This window comes from Impatiens glandulifera, chromosome 7 (assembly GCF_907164915.1).
Source record: "Impatiens glandulifera chromosome 7, dImpGla2.1, whole genome shotgun sequence".
In the NCBI taxonomy this organism is placed as follows: Eukaryota; Viridiplantae; Streptophyta; class Magnoliopsida; order Ericales; family Balsaminaceae; genus Impatiens; species Impatiens glandulifera.
In genome coordinates, this window is record NC_061868.1 from 44941888 (window position 1) to 44943853 (window position 1966).

A 1966-nucleotide genomic window follows, 5' to 3' on the forward strand; every position below is an offset into this window, starting at 1 on the left:
ATAAATTATTTTTAACATAAATAAAGTAAGTAATAAAAAGTCACAATTTTTAAAATAAAAACTGAATATGAAAATACATAATTCAAAAACTGGCTAATATAATAATAGTTATTAACATGATATCCTAGATTCCTAATACACAATGACTCACTCAATATATACTATATAGAAATATCATTTTTGAGTCCAAATCAAATAAGGCCCAATAGATTCATGAATATCCTTTTTTATTTTTAATTTAGATAAATAAAATCCATAGTTATCCACAATGACTCAATGAGGCAGAGGAGACACTGGGTGGCAGTGTTTGAAATAAACTTTCCTGCGACAACATCTGCCTTTCTTGCTTGCTTTACATTTTTGTTTTATTCACAAGGGAATATTTATTTATTAATATAATATATACATTTTAAATCGTTTATTTTGACAACAAACTGTGGATGCCCGAGGAGATAAGATCAAATGATCAAACATGTTCACTTTTAATTATTTTGCTTTGTCAAGCTGGGTATAAGTTAAAAATAAAGATCCAGATTATGAATTGTCATCTTGTCACATTGTTTCAAGATTAACATAGTGATATAGCTTATGATTATTAATAGATTTTCATGGAATTCGATTGAACAAAATTCTTAATTGGGCAAAATAAATAAATATAATTGAATCAAAGAAATACAAAAGGTTCTATTCACAATATATATAAGCATACATCATCACAAGAAGTGTTTTTTCTGTCTAGGGTTTTCAGACCAACGTGGAACATGTGGATGTAGCAGGATCATACATGGCCGGAAGCAAAAACTTCCGACCGTTACAGCCATTAGCATTATAACTAGCTCCGTTAGAATCCACCAACAGATCGCCGGCGTATCCCGGATAGGCACCTTTCCCGTATATTCCCGGGCAGGCAGAAGCTGCCTCCAGAGGAGCATCGACTGCACCTTGATAATAGCCGTTACCGAAAGGATTCGTGGCGGTTCCGGCCAAAAGACTGGCGAGGTTAATGATCATTCCGTCGAGACCCACGTCGTTGTTAGGGGAAACCAACGGTGGGTTTTGTGGACCGTAAATGGGTTGATGAAATGGCCAAGCGCAGTAGCCAGGGCATTGTGTTTCAGAGTTTCCAACCCAGATATATGCGAACTTGTATTTTTATAATATATATTTAATATTAAAGGAGAAAAAAGAGGAAAAAATAATATTAATAATATAATATTATTAAATATAAAAAAATGGGGGCCCTATAAAAGTGGGGACTCTATGCAAGTGCATTGGTTGCCTTACTCTAGGGCCAGTCCTGCCTGTGTGTTCCACACCTGTTCTGGTTTGGGCCTGACCAATGTTATTTAGGTTTATTACCTGAATGTTTACCCTATAACTAGATAATTATTAAGGGTTTACATTTTTAAGACAGAATTCTAGAGAGATAAAGTGTGAGGCATAAACTCTGTATTCCTTCTTCTTCTTCATAGTAAATCTGGTGGTGGCTGAAGTGAATGTAGCTCAATTTGAGTGAACCACTATAAATCTGTGTTTTTTGTGTGTTATTCTTTCTTGTGTTTTTACAGATTGTTTTCAAGCAGGTCGGATTTGGGAGATACAAATCCTAACAACTGGTATTAGAGCAACTAGGCTAGATCTGAGCATTGAAAATAATGGCAAGTGAGAACAGTATAGAACATGTGATTGGAAGATTTGATGAGACAGATTATGCCTTTTGGAGAATGCAGATTGAAGATTATCTTTATGTAAACAGATTCATGTTCCTTTGAGTGAGAAATCAGAGAAGATGGATGGAGCTGAATGGAAACTCCTTGATAGACAGGTTTTGGGAGTTGTCCGATTGACGCTAGCCAAGAAGGTTGCTCATAATGTAGCAAAGGAGAAGACCACCATGGGTCTGATGAAAGCTTTTCTGATATGTATGAGAAACCATCTGCTAACAACAAGATACACTTAATGAAAA

At 35.1% G+C, this 1966-nt stretch overlaps 1 protein-coding gene across 1 annotated transcript; it reads right to left on the reverse strand.

The window, feature by feature from the left end:
• Positions 1-619: 619 nt before the first annotated feature.
• On the reverse strand, positions 620-1149 carry LOC124946107 (protein PHOSPHATE-INDUCED 1-like; the record flags this gene model as incomplete). The annotated part of the gene is made up of 1 exon (XM_047486674.1): positions 620-1149. A coding segment is annotated over one exon (405 nt), but the record flags the coding sequence as incomplete, so codon positions are not given.
• Positions 1150-1966: the final 817 nt, after the last annotated feature.